Here is a 23,719-nt window from a genome sequence, read left to right on the forward strand (position 1 = left end):
CACACACACACACACGCACACGCACACACACGCACACGCACACACACACACAGAAGCGCGCACACACACACGAGCACGAGCACACACCCGGGGCTGGCTGGCCCCGCCCCCTGGCCCCGCCCCCTGGCCCCGCCCCTCCCGCGCCTGTCCCCGCTGGCCCCGCCCCGCGGCTGGCCCCGCCCCCGCCCCGCGGCCCCGCCCCGCCCCTCCCGCGGCTGGCCCCGCCCCCGCCCGGCGTTGCGGCCCCGCCCCGGCGTTGCGGCGCGGCGCGGCGGAAGCGCGCGGCCGGCATGGACCCGCCGGCCAAGGAGGGGCTGCTCTTCGTGCAGCAGAGCCACAAGTTCGGCGCCAAGGTGGGGACGGGGCCGGGGACGGGGACGGGGACGGGGGGCGGGGGTCGCGGGCCGCGCCGGGGGTCGGGCCGCCCCGGCTCCTGCCCGGCGGCGCGGCCGCGATCGGGGAAGTGGGGCCGGGGCCGCCGCCCGCCCGGGGCCCGGCGGGGCGGGGGCGGGGCGGGGGGCGCCGCGGGGGCGGGGGGCGGCGGGCCGGGGGTGCCGTCTCGCCCCGGCCCCGGCCCCGTCCCCGTCCCCGTCCCGCCGTGACGGCCGCCCCCGCAGCGGTGGAAGAAGAACTGGTTCGCGCTGTACCCCGCGAGCCAGCACGGCGTCGCCCGCCTCGAGTTCTTCGAGTGCAAGGACCCGGCGGCGCCGCCCGAGCGCCTCGGCACCCGGCGGCTGGACAAGAAGATCGTGCGCCTGGCCGACTGCCTCAGCGTGGCCCCCGCCGCCGAGAGCGGCCCCCGCGACGGCCCCGCCGCCTTCTGCCTGGAGACCAGCGCCAGGAGCTACCTCCTCGCCGCCGACAAGCAGCAGAGCGAGGAGTGGGTGGCCAAGCTCTGCGAGATCGCCTTCCCGGTGAGCGCGGGCCGGGGGCCGGGGGACGCGCCCGGAGCGGGGACCCCGGCGGCGGGAGCCCATCGGATCGGCTCCGGGACCCCGGGTGCCCCCGCGGCCGTGCCGGCGGCTGGGCGGGTCGCGCTCGCCCGGTCACGGGACTCCCCGGCGTGTCCTTAGGTCACTTCTCGTTTGCAGCTCGCGCGTCGAGGCCTGGCTGCCGTCCCCCCGCCCAGCGCCTCCCCCCCGGACCCCGGCCGGCGCGGGCCGAGGGCTGGTGGTCCCATCGCCGCCGGCCGCTCTCGCTGCCGGCCCCGCTGGGGAGCACGGTCTGTCCCGCGGCTCTTCCCGCGCGCGCGTGGGCCCCCGGGAGGGCAGAGTCCTGCGGAGGCGAGTGGCCTGCGGGTGCGGCCTGTGAAGCTCCAGTCCCAGGGTCTCCCCCGAGGCCCCACGTTTGCTGAACGTGACTTGTCTTAAGCCGTTTTTGTCCCTACCTCCCTCTCTGCTGCCAAACCAGGCGCGTTTGTGCAGCGGGTGCCGGCTGGCCAGGCCGGGGAGCACGGCTAGGGCACTGGGAATCGCTCCTCGTCCGTGCCGATGGCCGTTTTTCCCTGGAAAGGGCTTGTGGGGCCGAGCTGGGAGCCCCAGGCGCACCTTCGCGGGGAGGGGGGCAGCGGCAAGGCAGGGAGCATCTGCGTGGAGCAGGAAGGCGCTCGCACGTTCCCTCTACGGCCGCTGTGAGCTGGATGCTTGCGCTCCTGGAGCACGCCGACGGCTCGGGAGGAGGTTAGCGAGACGCCGGGAGGGCGGTGTGTGCTGTAGAAAGGCCCGGCCTGCAGCAAGGGGCACGGGAGCCGCGCCTGGCCTCTCTGCAAGGGGCTGGAGGGGAGGCAGGGAGCGGGCTGTGATTTCTGATCACCAGCACGGGGAGCACGATTTTGTTGGAGATCAGTTGCAGTTCAGGCCGGGATTAGTTTTTCTTGTGAAGACAAGGGAAGACACAGCAGCCCAAAGAGCCCCGAAGGGCCCTGGCAGACTCGCTAGCTGTCGACTTCCCGATCCCAGGCTGGAGCCCGTCTGTGTCAGATGCTTTAGCTGAACAGGAGCCCTCAGCTCTAGGACACTGGGTTTCAGCAGCCCCCGTCTGACAAGGAGGCAAACGAGAGGGCTTGTTCGGGCCTTGCGTCCTGTTAAGAAGCCCGCTCGAGCAGTTTTGAATGGAAACTGCGACAATTTGATTTCTACAAGACGCATATTCTGCTGCAGCCCCATCCCATGTGCTTTGACACTGAGACACGTTTTTCGGCTCCTGTCTGGGTACAGATCCTCATGCAGCGGTGCAAAACCTGCTGAAGCTGCTCTCGCAGGGCAGCTGCGAGTCTGATTTGCGTGGGGCTTCCCTGGAGGGGACCGTTGCTCCCCTGTGGTAGCGCGCGGGGTGCGTCCCCCGCGCAGAAGCGCCTGCTGCCGGGGCCGGGCCCTGCCCGGCGGAGTGTGCGCGCTGCACTTTCAGTTCTGCGTGCGCTAAATGCAGAAGTGCCTGCTTCCCTTCTGCAGCTGTGCACCGTGACGCTGGCACCGTCCGCCTGCCCGGGCGCGGGGACCCTCGCGCTGCTGCTCGTCTCCCGTGGCCCCGTGCCCGCGCGGCGGGAGAGCGCAGCCGGCCCGCGCGGCGCTCCGGGGGCTGACGGTGCCTGCGCCGGAGCACGTCCGTGGGGCGGCAGAGCTGTCCTCTGCGCCCATAGCCCCCTGCTCCCCTCCTGCGCCCGGGCCGCGCGCGGGGCCGGGGTCCTGCCGGGACCCTTCGGGCACAGCCGGGCCCTGTCTGCTGGCCCTGGGCAGCCCGGGGTCTGTCCCTGGCTGCGCAACGGGAAGGGCTCGGAGCGGCTGGAGACCGGCCGGGCTGGGCCCGTGGGGAGGGCGAGCGGAGTCGCGGTGCGGGAGGTGGCTGCGGGGGCCCTGGGGGCAGCGTGGGACAAGGAGCTGGGGCTGATCTGCTCTCCCTGGCAGGGAAACGGCCCCAGCGATGCCGGCACGGCAGCCCGGCGCGGCAGAGAGGGCGGCGGGGAGGGGCCGGCCCTGGAGATGGCCGTGAACTCCATCTACTACTCGCGGGATGAAGGTAGGGGCTGCCGCGGGGCCGGGCTCGGGCTCCCTTCCCAGGGCCGTGTCCTTGCACCGTCCCCGTGCCGGGGGCCTTGGAGGCCGGACTGGGCCTCGCCCGGAGCTGGGGGTGGTGTTTCACCTCCATCCCTCCCCTGTCCCCACAGCGAACGTCTTCTGGGTGACGGTGCAGCGGACGGAGGCTGCGGAGCGCTGCGAGCTGCGTGGCACCTACGTGCTCAAGGCTGAGCGCGACAGCCTGGTCCTCCAGGACCCGCAGACAAAGGAGACCCTCTACGTCTGGCCCTATCGGCTGCTTCGGAGATACGGCCGGGACAAGGTGGGTCGGGAGCCTGCGTGCCCCGGGCCGAGGCCCGTCGCCCTGCAGACTTTCCGTGGCGGCCGTGCAGCCGGCCCCGCCACGCGCTGCAGCTGCCGCAGCCCCTGGTGACTGCGGAAAGGGCAGCTCCCTTCCACAGCGGCGCCCGGGATCCTCAGCCTGCCCCCGGCTCCCAGCCTGTGGCGGCGAGTGTCCCCGTGTCACTGCGCGGGAGCGGGGGCCGGCAGGATGGCCGTCCCTGCGGAGGGCAGGCCGTGCAGAGCCCTCTGCATGCGTCCTCGCCCCGCTCCCCTCGGGACTGTTGCAGCCCCGCCTGCCCCTCTGCCAGGCACCCCGCAGCTGGGGGGTCCCCTGTTCCCCTCTGCCGGAGATCCCTGCCCCGGGCCAGGGTGCCCGTGCCCTGCTCCCGCGCTCTGCAGGCAGCTCGGCTCTCCGCAGCCCTGGCTCCCTGTGCCCCTTCTGCCCTGGCTGCAGCCCGTCTCTCCCGAAGGACGGCGATGCGAGCAGGTCGGGCTGCTTGAGACGTCAGTTATTCTAGATTCGTTTCCCTTTCTGGGTGTGCTGCTCCGCGCTCGGCCGACCCACGCAGGGCTGTCCCCTCCCCGGTGTCCTTCGGCGAGAATCCCCCGGTCCTCGTGCTGCTGCCGTGGGGGTGAGGCGCCTGCCCCGCGGGCCGCGCTGCCGGCGGAGGAAGTGGTCTCCCCGGCACTGCTTATAGAAGCAGCGGCGTCAGCTGCAGCCTCCGCGTGCTGCTTTCTGCGGCGCTGTGTGAGAACAGAAGTGGAAACTGTCTGCGCGACTCGCGGGGAGGCATCTGGCCCGTCTGCGGGGCCTGCGCTGGGGGCAGCTCAGAGCCACGTGGTGCGAGGAGCAGATGCGGTGGCTGCGCCCGCAGCGACAGCTTGCCTGAGCTTGGCTTGGGAGTGTTCAGACCCGGACCAGCTGGGAAGCAGGGAGCCAAGGTGCAGTCGGGTCCTGCCGTGGTTGCTCCTGGAAGCTGTGTCTTGGCTTTATTAGGAGCGTCTCAGAGCAAGCGGGGTGCCGCACGTGAGAGCACTAGTAAGGCAGAAAATCTCACCTGGATTCAGGGACTGAGGCTCAGGAAGGGTCTTGCCGTCTGCAGGTGGGAACCTGCTCATGGATGTGTGTCTAGGAAGCACAGCCTTGCTGTGAAACGCCTCTGTAGAGCACTGTATGCCACTAACAGAACAGTGCTTGCAAGGCAAATTCTTTGCTCGTTGGCCTTTGGTAGCCAAGCTGCTGCTTCTGGCCTTTCTCCGTGGAAAGCCCTCTTCCTCCGGATTGCTTCCCTTCTGCCCGACTAATGCTGACTTACCCTTCTGCCCATGAGAGTTTCTCCTGCTGAGCTGCTCCTCATCTCGTCGCCCTGCTTTGTCCCTAGCCCCAGCTGCACGTTACCTCCTAGGCGCTGGGGTGCCGGCTGCCGACCCTGCCGGGGAAGCTCAGCTAGGGCAGCTCATCGCCAGCAGGATCTGCCGCTCGGGGCCTGCAGCGTTCTGCAGCGACGTCCCCTCCGGTGTGTCCCGCTCCTGTTTCACGGCTGTTCCAGGCTCCTGGGCAATGCAGCCCCTCCCCGCGCGGGCAGAGGGGTGCTGCGCAGCTGCAGAGCGCGCCGTGCCGTCAGCGCAGTGCTCTTCGCGGCCGCCCTCGTCGCCGAGAGCGGAGGGAGCAGCGGTGAAGCCGCCTTGCTGGACGTGCAGGGCTGCTGCTGCGGCCACCCGCTCTGCAGCAGGAAGCAGCGTCGCGCGCGAGGCGCTGGGCGGAGGGTGCCGGCGGGACGTGACCCTTGCCCTTCCCTGCAGGTGATGTTCTCCTTCGAGGCTGGCAGGCGCTGTGATTCCGGCCCCGGGAACTTCACCTTTGAGACCAAGCAGGGCAACGAGATCTTCCGCCTGGTGGAAGCCTCCATCCGGGAGCAGAAAGCGCAGGTGGAGGAGAATCGGCAAAGCTGTGACTCGCTGGAATCGGACAGCCCCAGCGTGGCGCTGATCCGCCAGGCCCTGGCCGACTCCCTGAGCCTCGAGCTGCCCGCGGAGGGCGACAGCACCGCGGTGCCCAAAGCGGGGCTGCCGCCCAGGCCCGGCGCTGCGGCCGAGGAGAGAGATGCCGCGGCTCTGCTGAAGACCCGGACTCTGCCGGAGCCCCCCGTGCCGCAGGCCAAGCCCGTGGTCCCGAGCACGCCCCCGCGCTCCCCTCTGCCCAAAGTGCCCCGAGCTGCGCTGCCGGCGGAGGACCCCTCCAGCGTGTACTCGGAGCCTCTGGACTCGGTGAAGGGCCTCCGGTCCTGGCCGGACCCGCTCTACTCGGACCCCGTAGACAGCAGGCCCGGGGGCAAGGCCAAGGTGCCCGGCGGAGCCCTGGAAGAGACAAAGCTCCGGGTGCCGGTGCCGCTGTACACGTACGAGCAGGTCCGGGCTGACGGGGGGAGCCAGGCGCTGGCGCAGAGGGAGCCCATCTACGACGAGCCCGAAGGCCGTGCCCCCCGCTCCCTGCCCCCCTCCGCTTCCATCTACGATGAAGCACGGCCCACGGACGAGGCCTGGCGCACCCAGGGCCACGACGGCAAGGGCGGCTACGAGTATCCCTACAACCCCAGCACGGACGACTACTCGGTACCTGCCTTCAAGAGCAAGGGCCCCAAGCCGGTGCCTGCCCCCAAGCCCCAGGCAGCGCTTATCCTTAAAGCCGCCGAGAGAAGCGTGGACCCCGGCAGGCGACGGGGGAGCCCCGCGCCAGAGAAGACGGTCGTCAAACCCAGCCTTAACAGCAGCAACAACAACAACGTGGAGGTGCTGTACAGCCAGGTGGTGAAGGGGCCGAAGGAGGAGCAGTCTGTGGATGAGAACAGCTTGTCACCTGTCTACGAGGACCTAGGGGAGATATAAGGCGCTGCTGCTCCGCCTGCCAGGGAAGCGCTGCGGGGCCCCGACCGGCTGAGGAGCAGCCTGGGCTGCTCTCCATCCTCCACGGCTGCTGCGGGTGGGTTGGGCGTGGGGACCGTCCTGGGTGAGACGGTGCCCCTCCGGCTTACCAGCACCGCGGGCCCTTGGCACAGCTGAGAGCAGGAGAGCTGTGACTGACGCGGGTGCCAGGGCGCTTCCCTGGCTCTGGAGCCGGCTCCGTGGCCAGCTCCTGACCCAGCGGGAGGAGAGCTGCGTCTTTCCGTGCCCGCTGCTGCGGATCCACGGCCTGTGGCTCTGCTCTGGCTCCCTGTGCTGCCAGGCCGCCAGACCGGGGTGCCTGCCGCAGCGCGTGGCCTGCTCTTTGTGGAGGACTGCTCGCCGTCACCATCTCCAAAAATATTTTTATATAAAGTTATTTTGATATTAAAATCTGTGCGTCTTGGAATGAGACGTTTGCCTGTGGCCTCTCTGGGGTGGACAGCCGTCAGGCACGTGGATGGGGAGATGCCTGCCGCGGTGTTGCTGAGTGCAGTGCCCCGGCTCGTGTCTCCGGGGGGAATCGGGGCACGTGCGTTTCTGTACCGGAGCTGCTGAGCTGGGAGGAAGCCGCAAAAAGCAGCAGATCCCGGGCCCAGCCGCAGGTGGGATGCTGCGACGCCGGGGCGTCAGAGGCGCAAGAGTCGGGCTTGCAGGGAGCTCGACTTGCTGGTCAGAGTGAAATGCTGGGATGACCTGAAAACATGTGGGTCTCCTCTAGGCTTAAAAGCAGACTGGGCCCTGCCCTGGGAGCCAGGCTGCAGGTCTGCGCTGGAGCTCAGCGGCTGATAACGAGCTGAAGGATCTCCCCCAGCCTCATCACTGCTGAACCGCCTTCTCCCCGCAGGAGCAGCTGCCCTTGAAAGGCCTGGCATGGCCCCTCCTGTGTGGGGCTAGACCAGACACCCCAGTGTCCGCTGTCCCTGAGTTTGGCTGGGGCTACCGACTGCTCGTGCGGGTGCACAGCCTGATACGGACAGCAGCCGAGCCACAAGCTGACCAGCACCAATGCGAGGTGCCTGTGCAGAGGATTGAACATGACTTCTGCAGCCCCAGCTCAGACCCAGGGAGCTGCAAACCAGTGGGAGAGTTTGGAGGCTCAGGTTCACGTCCGCAGCCTCTGCTGAGATGGCGACGAGGTGGTGAGCTCTGACCGGGTGTCTGGCCGATGCCGGCTGGGGTGGGGACGCCTGGGTCCCTGTAGCAATGCAGCGCGGCCGACGCCGGGACCAGCCTGTGGCTGTTTGTGCTCCTGCGCTGGGTCCTCTGCCTTGCCGTGGTTTTGCTGTGGGAGGAGGGAGGAAGCCAAAGGGGCTTGGGGACCTTGGGGACCAAAGGGGCTTGGGGACCTCAGGGGAGGCTGAGGCCTGTCGCAGCCCCCGAGAAGGGGCGCACGCTTGTTCCCCGGGCGGCTGCCGGGTGACCCTGGGCTTGTGTTCCCGTGCGTGGTGGGTTCACGTCCGGCAGCTGTCCTGCCCCCCGCTCCCGAGAAAAGCTCTGGGCAGAGCTTAGCGGCGGCCCAGGCCGACCGCCCGTAATCCTTCCTCGTGGTGCCAGCCCAGGCTCTCCAGGCCCGAGGGGAGGCCCGAGGGGAGGCCCGAGGCTCTCCCACCCCTGCTGCCTTGGCACTTGTGCATCTCGATCACCGCGGTTGCTGCGTCTCAACGTCCTGCGTCTGCTCTGTCCCGTGGAGCTGAGCGTGGTGGACGTGCGATGTGGCCGGCCCAGCATCGCCGAAGAGGGTGGGAGAGGAGAAGGGAATCGCTCCCCGAATCGGTGCCAGGACCACTGCTCTTGGCACAGCCCCCCCCCCCCCGGCTGGGTGGGAGGAAAGGGCACTTGTCCTTGCTTGAGCAGTGGCAGCAGGTCCTGTAGCAGCTGACTGGGAAGTGGGAGGTGAGCGCAGAGGACAGGAGGAGCGTGCCTGCGCGCGGCCTGCTTTATTCGTGCCCTCTGACCTGTGAGGGAGGAAAGTGCGTGGCGGGAAGGCCCCTAGTCTGTCGATCGGGAAAGACAGGCCCTTCTTTTCTGGCTGGCTGCTGTGGACCAGACCTGTCAGCTTCCTCGGATCGCCGCCCTGTTTCTCCACTTCGTCTCCTTTCTGGCAGTTGTCAGTGGTGTAATAATGCTTTGGGAATGCTTTTGGAAAGCATAAGAAACAAGGCAAATACAGAGTGAGCCTTCGGCTGGTCACAGCCTTCCTGCTGCCAAAGCAAAGGTCTGCAGTGAGCCCTGTCGCTAGGACGAGGAGATGATCTTGCTGGATTCTGGCTGGGTTAGGATTTCTTCCGTCTGCCTTCTTTCCCTGCCCTTTGCTCCACTCCCTCCATCTCCTTCCAGTTTCGGCATGGTGTGCGGTGAAACAGCGGGTGTGAGCACAGCCGGGCACGTCCCTGGCTGCGTGCTGCGGCTGAATGCAGCCTGCCTGCGGGAAGCGGGATCCTGGCAGCCAGAGGAGAAGCCAGTCCTAACCAAGGCTTTGCTGAGGTGCTTGGGGATACGCGGCTTATGCTTGGCTGTTCACGCTGCACGTTTTCTTACACTGCAGAAATGGTCCTGGACTAGCAGCTCTGTTCGCCTCTGCCTTGTCCGGGTGCCAGGAGCCACCAGACTGGGTGGCACAGGGGGTGTCCCGTGCGTACCGGACGTCCTCGCGTGAGCATGGCCTGTGGGCTCCCCGCTCTCCCCTGCAAGAAGCCCGTGTCCTGGCTTAGCTGAGCCGTGCCGCTGGGCAGGGGTGGAGCAGCCGCAGCTGGGATGCGGCAGAGCAGGAGCCTCCGTCCCTGTAGGACAGGCGGCAGTTCTTACCGAGAGGGAATGGCTGGGAGCTGTTCAAAGCCCAACTGGCCCCTTTCACTCGGGTTCACTTTTTCTGTTACCCGTCAAAAGATGTGTCCTTTTATAGCTGCTTCCTCCTCCTTTTTGGGAGGCCTGTGGTGCGGGCCTGACACAACTGTTCTGCCAGGATGTCCGGTCCATTCCCACGCCAGCATTAGGAAAAGCACCGGGTCCCTTGTGACTGTCCAAGTCAGTCGGACACAAGGGTGCTCAGAGCAACAGCAGGGTTGTTGCCCTGCTCCACACTGAGCTGACCAGGTGGAAGGTGGCTCGACAGTGATCCCCAAATAGCCCAAATCCTGTGATTTGCTTCCCCTTATATTCCCTTCAACCCCTTCCCAAGTTTCCCCTGTAACAGCCTCCTTTCCTCCCCAAAAAACCACTTGCCCCTGCCTGCCCTTTCCCATGGGCAAGCTGTTCTGCTGACTTTGTCCCCGATTTGGTATTTCTGATATGCTTGCCATGGTCATTTCCACCTGCATCATCAGTTCTGTCAAGCTAATCCCCCCCTTGCCGTATCTGCCTGATCCTGCCATTTTTTACCTGCTCTCTCCTTCGCATGCCCCAGGCTGCACCATTTGCATGCACGTTACTGCCCTTCGTTACCTGCAGCATCCCGCAGTTCCTCGTGCAGTTACCTCGTTAGAGGCAGGCAGGGCTTAGCTGTCTGCAAGCACGCCCTCATAAATTCCTCTCCGTGCCTGCAGGGGTGCCTGCCCTGTCCTCACGGCGCCTGCCCTCGGCATCTCGCCCTGAGCAGCTGGCTGGGTGCAGCCTCCGGCCAGGCACAGAGTGCTGCGGGGCATGGGGAGAGCAGGTCCCTGCAGCAGGAACCAGCAGCAAGGGCAGAGCGGGGCAGTGGGAAAGCTGGGCCCAGGCTGAGCCCGCGCCCAGGCTGAGCCCGCGCCCAGGCAGTCTGTGTGCTGAGGCAGTAGTTCGAGGCGCAGCTCTCACGGAGGCACGGAGGGAGCAGCCAGCACTTTTTGTCCATAATGGCAGATGCGGGATTCCTTCCCGGCCTCAACACCGGGAAGGCTCCTGCGGCCCTCGTGCTGGGGTGACACCGGCGTCCCTGGAGCTTCACAGCATGCGATTCAGGTTGAAGATCCAGATGAGCCTGTGTCAGTGGCCAACAGGGTCTCTCACCACCTCTTCTTCTGCCGGCTGCTTTGCAGCCTCAGCACGTGCCCCAAAAACAGGTAAGAAAGGGAAGGCCAGCAGGGCCCATTGCTGAGCCAGGATCCCAGGGCGCAGCAGGGACAGCTCCACTGTCCTGCAGCGGCAGCCCCCGGGGAGAGCGGTGCCTGCATACTGACCTGGCCGACCGTGGCTGTTTCTCAGGGAGTACAGGTCAGTGCTGGGACTGCTGCACACCGTGCACACTAAACTACAGGCCATGAGTTAACAGTTACACAGGAGAACTTTATTTTGAAACAGACCATCAGAACAAAGTAAGTAAGTGGAACACAACCTCCTGCTGACACTCAGCATCCAGGAAGCCCAAGTGAGACTGCCCTACCTCGGTTTAGTCGAGCTGTCCTCAGCTCCTACCCTGGCAGAGGCAGCTGTCCTGTGCCTGCACTGAAAAACGGGGACTGGCCTCTGTGCAAGCCCTGGGCAGCAGCTCTCTGGAAAGCTTCAGGCCAGCTCCCTGTCTTCTCAGCCCTGGCAAAAAGGACCCGTCATGCCGGCTTGCAGAACAGCCCCACAGGCGCAGATGTGCCAGGAGCGAGTCCAAGCAGCAGTTGGCTGGGAGCAGAGCGCTGCGCGGGGGCTCCAGCTGCAGCTGGTTGCAGCTGCAGGAGCCAGCCGGTGCATCGCTGCTGGCTTGGGCACTTGCTACAAACCCCTTGGAGAGCTGGGGAGAGGAGGAGCTGAACGGTGAGATCAGATACGGAAGCAGGCAAATCAGTGTCATCACGGGTGGTGCTGCTCTCAAGAGGGAAGTGTTCAGGGCTTTGAGATTAAATGCAAAAGCCTCGTTTCATGGTTATTCAAATGCCTTGCTAAACCTGCCCCTGCAGGATGGAGAGAGCTTGCCATTACCGCCTACTTTATATATCTGCCTGACTTCCTCACGGCCCTGCCTGCAGCTTTTCTGTACTCACTGACAACAATCTGTGGTTTGTGGGCTGTGCTTGCCTGTTCTCAGAAACCATAATTTGCTGCATGCTGGTGATGTGTGCTGACGAGAAAGGGAAACGGTGTTGCTGGGGACAGCTGACTCCCTGGACAGCGAGCCCCACGGTAGCAGGCTTCCTGCGGGCTGACTTCATGACTAACCAAACCATAAAACAAGGAGGAACAAACAATGGGAAGTGCCTGTGACCAAGGCCAAGCTTAGTGTCCTGCCTGACCGCTTCCGGCCCGGTGCACAAGGCTTGGCAGCCTAGCAGAAGCGAAGCCATGACTGCGCATGAACAGTCGAGCGGTGTCCAGGGATCTCCTCACTGCAGGACCTGCAGGAACCCATCATCCTCTTCAGGGAGGAGGGAGTGCTCACAGGAATCTCTCCTCACTGCTGCCGGTCTGAACACTTGGACAGGAGAAGGAGCCATCAGAAGAGGAGCTACTGTGGCTTTGGCTCTGCTCTGATGCTGCAATGCAGGGACAAAATATTAGTGTGCCTTGTGGAAGGAGGATCTGGCTCGTCAAACAGCTCACAGCACTCCGGCTCCTTGTGTCTGCATGTGCTGACTGCTCAACATCCCCTTCCTCGACTGCGTGAACGTATGCTACACCCCTCCCCATTTGCTCTTCCAGCTGCAAGTGACTGTTGCTCCTGTCATGTGTTGCCTTCCCCGTACCTTTGGGGTGCCGCAGAGCTGCCCTCACCCCTTTTGGAGGAGGCAGACTAGAAAGGCAGAACAGGGCCCACCTGGGCCAGCTGAAGATGACGGACATACCTGCTTGGGCTGATGCCGTTCCGGTCGCTGCTCCCTGGGCTGGGCTTGCTGCCTGTGCGTGGGTCTGTGCAACATACTCTTCAGGTACTTGTAGAGGTTGTTCTTCAGGTGCAGGGGGTTGTAAGTGACTTCCACTTCCAGGCTGTTCAGGGCACTCTGCTCAGACAGGAGAAGGAGGCAGGCCTCGCTGGAGGTGTGACGTGACACGTGGAGGCTGCAGGATTTGGGGGTTTTGTGGGGGGGAGGGGGGAGGAGGAGGGTGGGGGCTTTTTTTTTGGTTTGGGGTTTTCTTCCCCCCCAGGGATGAGTGCTGCAGATGCTCTTTGCCACCTTGCAGCGATGGGAGAAAGGACCTTTGGCTGCGCTGCTACCCACAAGGACCGTTCTTGGCCGGTTATGGAGCAACAGGTGACGGCACCCAGGCCTTGATGGGCTTATGCGTTCCCTTGCAGGATGCAGTACTATCCTCCCCTGTGCCCAGAACAGGCCAACAAGGTGGAAAGCCTTGCCTGGACACTGTCACCCTCAACTCTGCTTCATAAGGCTTCTCCCTCCCCACGGGCCTGCCTCTACTTGCTCTGCCAGCTCCACCACCCCTTACTGCACCTTCACCTCAGAGCCCACGCCTCTTTTCTGCTCTTGTCGTCCCTCCACTTCCCTTGCCCTCACTCCTGCCCACATGCCTCACGCACTGCTGGCTCCTGCCCCGCCTGGGGCTTTTAGCTGTCGGAGATCTCCCCGTGCCGCTCTCCCCGCTCCTTGCAGGGGCTGGCAGAGGAGCTCCAGCGTTAGACCTGCACTCACCACTGTGTATTCCTAGGGGAACTTTGATGGGGGAAAGATGGGCAGCTCGGATCTCAAGAGCATGTGGCCTTTGCTTTTCTACCATTCAGGTCTCCACTGTGCCCACCTTTCCCCTTCAGTGAGACAGACTCCGGGTCTTTCTGCTCTGCTTGTAGGGTGGGCTTTTCTCAGACGAGGCTGAGCATGTACTGCAAGGCCGTCGCACCACTGGAAATAGGGTCTCTCTCCATTTACACCTCAGGCCTGGGGCTTCTGCCAACAACTGCTGCTTCCTCTGCATCCCACTGCCTTCCCAGCCCCAGAGGCTGATGGAGCTCCCCATCCCACCCAGCAACGTTGCTTCTGTGGACAGGCATTTGCTGTTTGAGAGGAAACCTATAGGATATATACATATTAGCTGTTGGGAGGAAGAGCTCCATCGTACTCCAGCTGGCACTAGCTATTTTCACAGCTGTTTCCTCCTCTGTTCATCGGCTAAAGCCTGTAGTCAGGGCTCTGTCCTTTCTGGCAGCACCTGAAGCAGAGCCAGAAAACTCAAGAAAAGCACATGTGGCTGCACGACGGGAAGTGCAGACCCCTGAACCTACCGGGAGAAACAGAGACACCGTGTGTTGATTTATCTTATGGCTGAAGCACCTCTCCCTGCAGGCCGAGGAGATCCCTGCTCCCCAGCGACGGGGGAGATAGATGCACCCTCAGCAGCAGCAGCATGTCCCGTGCACAAAGCCGGATTATTACCCAACCCCCCTTGCACACGTGGGATCCCGTCTCTGCGTTCTTGTGCAGGGACATCAGTGACTTGCCTCTACAGGGCCACACACCCCTTCAGGATGCTCAGCGAGGAGGGCCGGGAAGGCTGACGGCAGCAGGAGCTCCCTGACGGCGACTGCTTTGACAAGCAGCGTGGCAGAGTCAGAAGGGACGACGATGTAGTAGGAATGCACCGTGATGTTCCAGCTCGGACTAGTGTTTTGTGGCTCACATTTGGCCAAAAGCATCCAGTTCCTTTTCTAAATATCAAAAGCCAAAACCAAGGTGATCAGTGGGTGCTAGTCACTTCCTTCAGCACTTTCATTGTAAGGGCTGCTGGGCTGAGGGGCAGAAAGATGTTCATACATATCAGACTGTGAACACTGTTTTGCATTATTTGGAGGATAACCTGAGTTTGTTAATTGAATGTAAGACGATTCTTAAGGAAAACATCGAATTTTGATTTAAGGCTTGCCAGTAATGCAAAGTCCTTCATGTCCTTAGCCTTGGTTAATTATTTTCACATTAATTAATTAAAAACGTGTGTCTATCTCCAAGCCAGAATTTTATACCTCATAACTCTAAGCACTGGATGTCTGACAGACTGGGGAGCTGTCTCTTAGCTTTTATGTGCAGTAGCTCCTTTCCGTTGGCTGGAAGGACTCACAGGCCCAACTCTAACCCACGCAATGAAGCTGCAGGTTTCGAAACACGTTTCTGGTGCAAGCCAGATAGCCCTTACTAGATATGTGCTGACTTTTCCTTCCCATGGCAATCCCTCTCCACCAGACTGCAATTTGCGCACACTCACCAGAAGACTGTGACACAGAGCGTGGAAGCTGTGCTGGTTTGTCTCCAGTTCATCCCAGTCTAGCTGCCAGCAGCTTGTGGGCTTGATGATGAAGGGCAGTCCGTACAGTACTGACTCACAGACCCCTTCAGACTTCAGAGCCCTGAAAATGTGCAGCTCGTGTTAGTGAAGCGCAGCCAGCAGGAAGACTCTGCTCAAGCGGCCGTGGCAGGATCAGCTGCAATGTTGTTACAAGCATTTACTGCCTGTGTTGCTGTGGCCTGTCACTGTGAACCCTCAGAGAAGTACGTTTGCAGTGAAAAGGACTGGCATGGCTTTCTTGCTGCTCAGCACTGAATTTAGCACTCCCCAGCATGCTCCCAGACTCCCTGTATCTGTGTTGTCAGTACGGACAGGAGCAGCCCAGGAGCATGCCACATCTTCGTGCATTTTGCATACAAAACAGATTGTTAATCTGGCCTCTTGGGCAATAACTCACACAGGCATCATCCCCTCCTAAGTGATTTCACCGAACTGTGACTATCCATCACTTAAACTGTGATATATTGTGCTCTGCTCCTGCACACAGCCAGCATCCCCCAGAAACACCACTGCACACTCTGCAGTGCTTGACGCGGCCAGTCCATAGCCCAGTTATTGGCAGGGCTGACAGATGATGCAGTAGCTGCACTGCTTTGGTCACGGGCAGTTTGCAGACAATTGTGCTCCTCAGCTACTGACAGGCTGAGAATCACGCTAAGAACCACCATACAGACAGGTGCTCAGTAATTACACACAATTTTGAATAGAAACAAGCCTCAGAACAGACGCTAGAGAACATCACTTCCTGCCGTTCTGCGTGCCCACCCGCACACACTGCTGATGGGATGGCAGTTTGACCCCGCACTCCTTTCAGCGTGTGTAGGCTGTGCTACTGCGTAACACCAAGAGGTGCGGGGTGCATCCTGCATTAGCATTTTGCTCTCTAGGACTCTGAGTCCCCAGTTCTTTATGTTAATGTTGCTGGTTCCCAGCTGAAATTGCACAGAAAGATTGCAGGCTGCTGTTACCGCAGCCTTCCACTCACCGATCACGGAGTACATAACACCACTTACTTTACAACCCGGAGTTTATACAGCGCTGTAGCTGGCCAAGCAGCCAGCTGGCAGGGTGGGTTCACGTCTGCTGTTCTCACGGTGCCATCAGCCGTCCCAGAGAGGAGAGCTGGGTCGAGCAGTCTCTCCTGCAAATCACACTTCAGGCACACTAGGAGAGGGAAATTGCTTTAGACCGCTGGAAATGACGATGCTTACCACATGACATGCTCAAAGTACTTGCAAACACTAAATTAATGTTTGCTAGCAACAGCAACTACAAAGGAAGAACAAAAGTAAAGCCTGCGACATAAGGCAACAAGTTATCCCCATTTTATACACGAGAGAAGCTACCATGCCTCTCACAGCCAAGCACCCTACGTGCTGCTAGGGATGATTAACTGATAGAGCAGGACGTCAGCAGCTCTGCGAAGAACCCAGAGCAGAAGTCGGATATGCGTGCTGGCTTCTCCCTTCCCTGGAACGACGTCGCAAGTCCCACTGCCACTCTGTCCATGGGCATGTTGGGAACTGACTGGAAAACGGCTGGTTGGGAACTGGGCAGGCAAGCTCCGCTTCTGGAGCTGAGTGCCTGGCTGCCTGGTGGAAGACGGAGCAGAAGCAGATTTCCTAATCCCACACTGGGTTTAGGGCCACACTTTTTCCTGTCAGCTGCCAGCTGTTCTATCTGTATTTGCGGGGAAACGCGTCACTCTGATCACACCCACTCTGGTATAATACGATCTATGGCTGCAGACAATTTCTCTGGCCTTCTACAAACTCTTTGATTGTGGCAAGATGGAACAAAAACTGACTGCAGACTAACTCGCATCGTCTTGTTAGCTATAATAAGGCAGTGTGTAAAGTATGAAATTCAGTACTGTGATGGAGGAAAATCCACCTTTAACAAACTATCATAAAAATTGTCTGTGCCAGTCTGGAGGCTTTTATGCTAGCCGCTACGTAAACAAAAAGTCACACCGAGCTTCCCGATCTGCCTGATGCCGAGCAAACCTGCAAGAGGGAACACCAACTGCTCTCTGAGCCTTGTCTCCAAACCGGCCCTGGCCTGTGGATCTCCAGCAGAAAGCAGGCGTGCTGCGGCTGCCAGGGCGGTGGGAAGCTGTGAGTTTAGAAACAGTACCGTACTTCAGAGGCACAGAAAGGGGAGTGCTCACGTACAGATTCCCACGGCAGCGCGGTGGTGACGATACAGCCAACAGCTACTTATGAGAAGCACCCACCTCTGCTATATCTGGTTTTTTTTCAGTGCTGGATCATTTTGTAAGACAGCATTTATTTAAGTGCAGTGCTGGCACAGAACTTCAGTATCAAACACAAGGAACATGGTGGTTAGGGCTGCACAACTGAACCAGGAGGTCCCTGGCTCTCAGGTATGTCAGGCCCCTTTTACTTTGACCAAGTGGTTACAAATTCACATCCTCTTCAGGGCACATGGCAGAATGGAAATGGAGCATCATGTCAGCAGCCACAGGACAGTGCACCAAACTAGAAGCTGTCTAAGCAGGAGACCCTTTTCGGTCTTAGACAAAGAAAACACAGACAGACTTCAAAGTAACCCAGAGGCCTTACATTATTCTGTAAATGCGGGAGAACATGCCCTGGCAAGGCCTGGGAAATCTCTAAGGCTGTGGGAGTCAGGTGCTCCTAGCAGAGAGGGAGAGAAAATGAAATACTTAGGCTGCTCTTGGCTGCGGTGGCATGGCCGAAGCCTCCTGATGGAAGGAGGAGATGGAGCTGCTCTCTGTCTGTGCCGTAGTCATGAAGCCAGGTTTTAAACAGCATCTCCAAGCTGATGACATTGTCCTCTACGGTCTGAACGTCGATGTCCATTCCCAGGATTGCAATGTCTGTAGGGAAAGAGGATGAAAATTGCAGAAACATTTTCAGCCATAGAAAGGAACATTCTTCTGCCTTTTCCACTTCTCTATGCCCAGTTAGTTCCTGGCACTTCAGAAGCCATCACCACGCAAACCACAACGCAGTACTTTGATGCCAGCCGCCTCAGAGCTGCCCCACGGGCCAAAGCAAAACCCTTCCGAGCAGTGGGGCAGGTGCACTGGCACCTCAGTCTGCAGAGGACTGGCGGTGCTCGCTGCAAACAAACCCTCCTTTGCTGTGCTCATCACGGCACTGGCCCTAAAGACTTTTCTCAGCAATTTTAAACCATTCTCCCCCGCTGCCCCAAGCAAGGGATGCCAGATGCATGATACTACGAGAAACCAGAGAGCCTGCAAAACCAAAATACTGTACTAATGGGGAACTTTGTAGTAGCAGTGGGAAACTACTACTACGAACATAGATGATAAACACTACTTTGCAGCATGGCCTCACAACTGAATTGCTAACCACCCTCAACGCCTGTTTAAAGGAGACTCTAGTCACAGACCTGACAAGAGCAGAGGCAAAACTTGACGTGGATCTGACCAACACACACTGAAGAGCTGCTTGGTAACGGTAATCTCTGAGTTCAACATCCTTGCCACAACAGCCCAAGGTGTCCACCCCAGGTACGTTTCAGTCCCAAACAAGGGAAATGAATAAAGTTAGGAGACTTTTGCTCAAAAGACATTAAAAGGCGAAGCCAAAAGTGTTTGGAAGGACATAGCAAGTATTTAAGCCACTATGTTGGGGGTACAGAGCAAATATATATATTCCAACAACAAATATTTAGGAATGGATAAATGGATGCCAGCCTGGCTGGACACCAAGAGTTAGGAAGATCATAAACAAGATGAAAGCCTTCCAAAAAGAACCCCAAACCCAAACCACCCCAAAATAATAACCCAAAGGTATGTCCAAATGAGAACCTATCATAAAGTCTAGCAAATAAAATTTAAAAAGACATAATAGACAAAGGTGAAAAAAATAGAATTTGATGAACAATTTGCAAAAGGCATAAAACATGTAATATGGCCCTTTGCAAACCTGGCAGCAGCAAACAGCCTGCTAGCATTAATAGGGTCATGGTATAAAATATTCAGAGAAGATGAATCCATAGCAGAAATAGCACTTTTTTCAAATATGTTTATCAAGCTGATTGAGGACTAAATTACAGTGCTACATCCATTTACAATGAGAATTTTTTTCTTTCTGTCTTAGTATTTATAGGCTGCAAAAATGACACTATGCATCCTCCCCTACATTAAAAAAGAAAAAGAGTTAAACTCATTAATCTCCCTCTCTGTGGCAAATATCTAAGGCTAAAATAATAACTGTAATTCTTCAAATGCTCTGCAACTTGCAGACATACTTTTTGCAGTATGGCCATCAGAGCAGGACATACTTTCCAGTCGTCTTCTCACTGCCTCCCTGGAGGCTGGAGGGGACCATGCAGGTTGTGGCTCTGCCACAAAGCAAAATCAGCTCCTACTTAGCTATCCCTAACAGGTGCCTTGCCTCACAGTGTCCTTACTATTGAAAGCCTTTCCTTCTTAATGTCCAGTATGGATAGCTTTGGCTATAAGGACATTTAATTCCTTTCTGTTTTAGTTCTACCCAAATCTGTACAGTAACCAGATAATTCTCTTCATTTTGGTTGCAGCTTTTTTTAATGCACTTTATGACGATTATCATGCCTCCCCCCGCTCTTCTCTGACGCTTACAGGAACACGAGTTCTCCTGCATGTAGCAATGCCGGAGGAAACCCTGGAGGAAGGGAATTCACAGCTTTTCTCTGGAGACTATTTGCATGAACAGCGCTACAACTGCTGCCAGTCACCTGCCCTGACGCTGTGGTCTTTGTTCTGGTGCCCTGCAGAACGCAGCCCTGCAGAGGGGTCCTGCGGCCGCGAGCGCCGCCGTGCTGAACTCCCCGTGTTTGCTGGTCCTGGTCTTTCTCCGGGCTGTGCACTGAAGATGCCATTAGCTGCTCAGAAGACAAAGCACAAGGTAATGCCTATGATTTAGTCTGACAAGTGGCATGTACACAGGTGGCAAGGGCAATGACAGCATTTGGGCCTGGTAAATAATGATTTACTTCTTTTTTTTCGGTAAATATTTTCCTACTCTTTGATTTTCTCTTCTCTACTAGATACGTAGCCACCTATGTATCTTAAATTGGCACAATACATGGCAATTGTAAAAAGAAATTCATTGCTGTGCATTCGTAGGAAGAAAGGATTGGGGTGCCGATGCCTGCTGCGCGGTGGCGCTTGAAATCCTTGGAGAGTAAAGATGCAGAGCCATTTATTGGTCAACCATCTGCAGAGCGCATATAGAGAAAGGTTTTCCGGGACTTGCAGAAGATGGATTATGTTAACTAAAAAGGTATCAGTGCTTTAGCTTCAGTGCTTGCATCTTTTTTTTTCCCCAAAAAACCCCAGATGGACAGGCCCAGCATCCGTCGGGCGTACAAACTGTAGCGAGACCACCCGCGGAAGATGTGGTGAGGCGTCGGTGGCTGGCGGAGGACGTGCCAGCAGGCCCAGCGTGTCCAACCACGCACGACCAAACTCCCGTCAGGGCCAGGCAGGCATATTCCCTTTCGTCAACAACATCTAGCTGCTTCCCGACTTCCCAGGCAGTAGTTTCTCAAGGTTAGCCCAGATGTTTTAAGTGCTCATAAAGGGGGCAAGAAAGACACAGTGATAATTCTGGTGTTCCAGCCCACTGCATCCTATCAGTTACCCCCACACACTATTCCCTCCACAAATACTGTATTTATCAGTCTCTTCACAGGACCTGCATTGTACCGTGAGTTTTACTCCAGTCCGAAGTCTGTCAAGCCCTGATGTTTTATGATTAAAGAAACACCGCAGGTTTAGTCTCTGTCCCATGGAAGCTGCTTTGCAGTTGAAAAAGCAGTCCTTCAGCCTGGGCTTTATTTGCCTAGAAATTCACTCTCCCAGGAATGTTGATCTTGCGAGCAAGACAGCAAACACTTCTCATGCAGGACAGGCTGTTCCTCAGCGTGGTCAAAGCCGTTCTGAGACCAGCTGACTGCAGGGCCTCCCTCAAAACAGCGGAGGCTTTTCTAGCTGCGTTAACCTGGAAATGAGCCTATGAGAGGGGATATTCTGGTCCTGCCTTCCTTCTTTCGGTGCCATAGGAAATTGTTACTGTGTGTCGCTCTTTTCTTTCCCTGCTATGGTAAAAGAGAGAGGAAATTTGCTGGGTGAGAGCAAAAGCTCCTAAATCAGGTGCTTATTCAGGATACACATTTTTGCATCGCCACATCTTCTAGGCTCTGGAAGAAGCAATTTGGGGTCCAGTACTATGTGATAATAAAATAACGCAGACTACATTCATTGCAGACTGTTCTTATACATCCAGCGGGAACCCTTGCAGTGGATTAAGATCTCACTGCACTAGGTGCAGTACAAGCAAAACAACAGGACGATTTGTGCCTCGAAGATCCTACAGTCCCACAGAAAGTCCAGCAGAAGGAAGCAGGGTTATACCACATATTCCATAATGGACTTCAGCAAGAAAATGCCAGTTCCTCACTGGCTGGTCCGTAAAGGCATCGTGAAACCACGGTATCCAAGTCCATTTTATCTGGCAAAATAATACAGCGATGTGTGTCACAGAAGACCTGAGCCAAAGTCACAGCCATAAGTTACCCCTGCAATGGCTGAACCTCCCCTTGCTCCCTGTACCCTCCCCAACGCAATTATCTGTCTTGAACACAATACTCTGCAGCACAGTCAAACCTGTAAGTGTTTCTTCTTGCACACATGGAAACTCCCAGCCTAGACGAGATGTGTAGTTTGAAGGGCTGTTTCTGTCTCTCCAGCACTCACCAGAGCTGACCGCTGCACAGGAACATGGGCCAACTGCACACACGTGCCCAAGTACTGTTTCTTCCTCACGTTCATTAATTAGAGTTTGTCTTGTGCCCTTAAATTTCACTTCCAGAACTCCCGAGACAGCTGTGGCAGGAGGGGGAGGAGAGCTAAGTGTTTAATCACAACGATTATATCGCAGGATAGGTTTTCTGCTCATATAAATGGTCTGAAGATCTTCAAGATTTCTTTAAAGGAGGAAACAGATGCCATCGATACCCTGTAGCAGAGGTTTGCAGGCTAAGTGAAAACAGCCTCTGTAGTGTTTTTTTTCTTTTGCCAGGGTAGTTTGACTCCTGACCAGTCCCCTGAGAGCGATCAAGTAGCACTACAAGTGCTTTCTCTAGCGAAAGAGAAGCAGTCCTGAAGAAAGAATGGGACAAAGGGCAGGGATTTAGGACTGTTTCTTTCCATGACAGTGGCTTATACTGTGCATGAAATCACAATTTTGGTTGTTCCTGGAAAGTTTTGCAACATCTTTCATTTCTGTGTCCCCTAAATATGAGGCTGTAATTGTTAAGTCTCAGAGCTTCCAAAAATCCCTTTATCTAAAACAAACAAACTAACTTGCATTTATTCCAATGATCTTCTAATTGATTTATAAATGTCATCCCCAGCTCCTTAATTCTTAATTTAACTTGTGTTTCTGTTTCATGGCTTTCATATGCACATATGTATGTCCAGTAATCTCAGTTTCGTTATCAATGTGTTCAAATAATGACTAAATGCCAGAAAGCATTGTTTTTGCCCACTTGCTGGACTTGCTGAAACAATTTTGTTAGCTGCTGCAAGCTTCTTTAGTGAAGCAGATGGTCTAGTAAATGTTTTCAGTTCATGTAGCTGGTTGCTACGTTATTTCTTCCATTTTGAAAGTAAGTTTACAGTAGGCTTTTCCAAATGGCATTTAAGAGGAGTATTCTATGCTTTTAGGACGTAAAAAAGGCAAAGCTTTGCTTCCTATCCAATGATTCATGTTTGATCATCAGCCACTCTTGGATATCTCACCTCCGTCAGGTGAGATTTGCAATGAGTTTCTTCTTTTTTCCCCATTTTCCTAATACTTTTAGACTGTGCCATTTTGAAGGTCACTAAATTAATATGGCTTGGCTTAAATATACATATGAAGTTCACCTCAGCTGTAATGTTTTTGCAAACTGTGCTTAAAATTTCACTTTCTCGTCACCTTAAATAGTGTAACCACACATATGGAAAGAAATGACCGGCTTGTTTTTGAGGTTTGGTTCAAGACAGATAATTGGTAAGAATAAAACTCAGTGCTACTGTCGCATGCAAAAGAGCCGCCTGACTGCCCCAGTGTCATACATGAGTACTTGTCACTTCCTTCCAAGGACTCTGCGAGTAACAAAACTTGTGTCCTTCAGAATGTGAAGCAAATAACTGTACAGTAATAATCAAGAGTTGTAGCTCTTCTTTGCCAGAGCTGGTCCAAATTTCTTTGGCTGCCAAACTTGGCACCAGCGCCAACGGGTGGCTGTTGCTGATCTAAAACAGCGTTCTCCAGCTTATTTCTTTACGTTAAAACTAGGTGTCTTGCTAAAGGTTCTTGATCTTCCAGAAAGTGCGGGCTTGATTCAGATACCTAATAAAACTGTACCTCTGTGTTATGAAGGAAATGAAATTAGGTCATATGCTTGAAATCTGTAACTATTTAAAAGACAAAAAACAAAAAATCCTTTACTCCCGTTACGTAGTGGCCAAGAGAGCTGTCCGCTAAAAGAAATAGTGCAGGCACTGTTAAAAGGAAAGGATTAATGCACCCAAGTTAACTGGAAAAGACAGGTGAAATACTGAACAAACCATCCCAGTCTACCTTACCAAGATCCAGGTCAGTCGTTACAGATGGTGGCTGTACTTAAGAAATCCAGCTGAGGCTAAGAAAACACCACTTTCCCGTTCTCCCTTTGGAAATCAGGGATGTTAAGCCAGGAGAGAAACAACTCCATAATCTTAAGTACGTTTTAAAGAAAGGTTCTGGTGAAGGCTGGAATGTGGGATTTTGATCAGGGTTTTGGGAAGAACATGTAAGGATTAATGGAGTGAACGTGAGAAGCCAGGTATTGAGGCACTTAACCCCAACTTATCCAAGAAGCATCCACACAAGAGAAAAGGGAAAGATGCCGGTAGCAGCTGGCTCGTACCGACTCTCCTGCCTGACAGGAAGGCTGTTTTGCAAGTAATACCAGGAATGTTTGGAAATTCAATGTATGGTGTCATCAAAAGCTATAAAGGACAGCAGAGCTTCCTCACTTGGGGACCAAATTTAAACCATCCCTTCTGGAAATTTGGAACAGTGAGATGGAAGAACCTTGAGGACGTTTGGCCAGAAGGACGCAGCTAACTGACCCGTACAAACTGGGCACAGGATCCAGGAGCTGCAAGTGCAGGATGCAACAGAACTTTCAGTGATACAAAG

The 23,719-nt window shown here is 56.9% G+C and overlaps 2 protein-coding genes across 3 annotated transcripts in view; one reads left to right on the forward strand and one right to left on the reverse strand.

Annotated features, from left to right (window-relative positions):
- The first annotated feature begins 224 nt into the window (after positions 1-224).
- On the forward strand, positions 225-6,710 carry DOK1 (docking protein 1). 2 transcript variants are annotated; one of them, XM_064503945.1, is made up of 5 exons: positions 225-353; positions 618-914; positions 2,904-3,015; positions 3,164-3,336; positions 5,160-6,710. In XM_064503945.1, exons 1-5 carry the CDS (start codon positions 291-293, stop codon positions 6,240-6,242), a joined length of 1,728 nt encoding a protein of 575 aa, XP_064360015.1. In that variant the 5' UTR covers positions 225-290; the 3' UTR covers positions 6,243-6,710. The 2 variants fall into 2 exon arrangements, with proteins under 2 accessions (XP_064360015.1, XP_064360016.1); XM_064503946.1 differs by having other exon boundaries at positions 660-914.
- Positions 6,711-10,535: 3,825 nt separating this feature from the next.
- Positions 10,536-23,719, reverse strand: part of M1AP (meiosis 1 associated protein) — a 33,390-nt gene continuing 20,206 nt past the window's right edge. The window contains exons 5-10 of the mRNA XM_064503953.1: positions 17,176-17,349; positions 15,500-15,650; positions 14,406-14,547; positions 13,666-13,854; positions 12,041-12,196; positions 10,536-11,731 (exon numbers count right to left, since the gene is read on the reverse strand). Coding sequence (XP_064360023.1) covers positions 11,582-11,731; positions 12,041-12,196; positions 13,666-13,854; positions 14,406-14,547; positions 15,500-15,650; positions 17,176-17,349 — 962 coding nt within the window. The 3' untranslated portion in view covers positions 10,536-11,581. The remainder of the gene's footprint in view (positions 11,732-12,040; positions 12,197-13,665; positions 13,855-14,405; positions 14,548-15,499; positions 15,651-17,175; positions 17,350-23,719) is intronic.

Source organism: Dromaius novaehollandiae, unplaced genomic scaffold, assembly GCF_036370855.1.
Source record: "Dromaius novaehollandiae isolate bDroNov1 unplaced genomic scaffold, bDroNov1.hap1 HAP1_SCAFFOLD_70, whole genome shotgun sequence".
In the NCBI taxonomy this organism is placed as follows: domain Eukaryota; kingdom Metazoa; phylum Chordata; class Aves; order Casuariiformes; family Dromaiidae; genus Dromaius; species Dromaius novaehollandiae.